The 2,187-nt window shown below is 46.1% G+C and overlaps 1 protein-coding gene across 1 annotated transcript in view; it reads left to right on the plus strand.

The window, feature by feature from the left end:
* The window catches only part of GARS1 (glycyl-tRNA synthetase 1), a 27,347-nt gene extending 26,060 nt beyond the window's left edge, over window positions 1-1,287 (plus strand). Inside the window, exon 16 of the mRNA XM_010165068.2 lies at window positions 921-1,287. Within this exon, the coding sequence (XP_010163370.2) occupies window positions 921-1,046 (126 nt within the window). The 3' untranslated portion in view covers window positions 1,047-1,287. The remainder of the gene's footprint in view (window positions 1-920) is intronic.
* The last annotated feature ends 900 nt before the right edge of the window (window positions 1,288-2,187 follow it).

Raw genomic sequence — 2,187 nt, forward strand, 5'->3', positions numbered from 1 at the left:
CCTCGCGGGCCAGCCTGTCCCAGTGCTCTGTCACCCTCACAGGAAAGAAGTTTTTCCTTAAGTTTTTCTGGAACTTCCAGTGTTCCAGTTTTTGTCCATTGCCCCTTGTCCTGTCACCAGCCACCACTGAAAAGAGCCTGGCCCCATCCATTTGGCCCCCACATTTCAGATATTTATAGACATTGATAAGATCCCCTCTTAGTCTTCTGATCCTTCAGAAGCTGATCCTTCCCATAGAGTCATAGAATATTGTGAGTTGGAAAGGACCCACAAGGATCATTGAGTCCAACTCCTGTCCCTGCACAGGACAATCCCAACATTCACACCATGTGTCTGAGGGCCTTGGCCAAATGCTTCTGGAATCTTGTCAGGCTTGGTGCCATGAGCACCTCCCTGGGGAGCCTGTTCCAGTGCTCCACCACCCTCTGCCTCAAGAACCTTTTCCTCATGGCCAACCTCACTCTCCCCTTGCACATCTTCCTGACATCTCCCACCATGACACTGTGCTATGAGGAGCAAAGAAAAGGCAGTAGGCAGCTTCTTTTGTGCTGGTCTTACAGTAAGCAGGGCCTGGCTAAATCCTGGCTTACAGCATCTTTTCGATGTGTGTGTTATTTTATTTCCCTTCTAAAACTGTAACATAACACTACCAGGGATGCTGTGGTGCACCACAATGACATTTATGTTTCCCTCATGGGTCACCCTGAATAACTAAGCAGTCTTTGCTGAGATGACACAGACTGTGATTTCAGATGCCTTCAAGTTAATTGTTTTTCCCCCCAAAAAAATGATCTTGCAGGAGGATATCTTGCACCTTTTCTGGTGCTGGTATAAAAAATTAACCGTGTTCCCCAAGTATCCAACAAAGCAACTTGATTCTGATTACTTTGTGTTTCATGTCTTTGTGACTTTGCCTGCAGATCTCTGAACTTCCTGCCATCATTCGTGACCTGGCGAACGGTTATCTAACTTGGGCTGATGTTGAGGCCAAGTATCCACAATTTGAGGGACAAGAGACTGGCAAAAAGGACACAATAGAGGAATAAAGAAAAGGACCTGAAGTAAAATCCCGTCAAATGTCCACTTTTTACTGTTCATGTTAATATGAAATAAACTTATCGTGTATTATTCAAAGCTGCATTGTTTCTGCACACAGGGACTATTTGTTGGTTTGTTTTTTTTTTCTCCTCAATTGCTGCCCGAATTTAACTTTAAAAACTGAAATAATTGCAGTCCAAGTTAAAGGTGTTATGAATAAAAATGCCGTTATGTATTCCTGCTTCTCTGCGTTCCTACAACCTTGTACTTTCTTCAGAAATGTCTTTCTTTTTCTTTTTTCCCTCCTGCTTATGGCTCTGGGTGTTGCAGGTTTATTACAGCTCCTCCAGAAGGCAGGGACCCTTCCATCTGGATTCAGATCTCCTTGGATTCCGGTGCAAGATGGTACTAGTTGCTTGGCCTTGTGTTTACGAAGGGTTGATTGAGGTGTCAGTCCTCCTTTCACTGCTCTTCAAGCTGCTACCTTAAGAGACGGTTCGGCTGCAGGTGTGTAATACCTGTTTCTGACACATTGGGAGCATTTTTACACAGGAGAACAGAGAGGGGATGAAAAATCCTGTTCCAATTCTTGCTTTTGCTTGGGATGGTTGGTTTGCTTGGCTGAGGGAGCGAGCAGCTAGGAGTGCAGAGAGGAGGAGCACTGGCAAGGGTTGCTTTTTCATGAAATGTCTCTGAGAGCAAGGACTGAAACCAGGGAGTGACCTAAGCAGCTGGGGAAAGAGCCAGGTACCCTTTGCCTTCCCTGGGCACTGGAGGAATTCAAACCCATGAGCTGTCAGTGCCTTGCTGCAGCCGGAGGTGGGAATGGCACCTCAGTGTTTGGGGAGCATTGAACCCCACCTGACCCAGACCAGCTCAGAGAAGCATCACAGCTAGTTGTGTTTCAGGCTGTCATCCCACTAAAAAGCAGAGAGGCAAGGTCTTGTCTTCTTCCATGTTATTTAATTTTGGCCTGCTCAGATGTCCTCCAGCCCTTGGAGAGGCTCTCCTGCCATCACAAGGATTTAATTCCCTGTGCTAGAAACCTCTGCTTCACAGTAGGGAAGCATCCTTCTCCAGGCTTGGGCTTGTTTTTAAAACACTCCTTTAAAAACAGGTTAGAAAACATGAGCTCTAGCACTGTGCTGG

This window comes from Antrostomus carolinensis, unplaced genomic scaffold (genome assembly GCF_000700745.2).
Source record: "Antrostomus carolinensis isolate BGI_N321 unplaced genomic scaffold, ASM70074v2 scaffold22983, whole genome shotgun sequence".
NCBI lineage: Eukaryota > Metazoa > Chordata > Aves > Caprimulgiformes > Caprimulgidae > Antrostomus > Antrostomus carolinensis.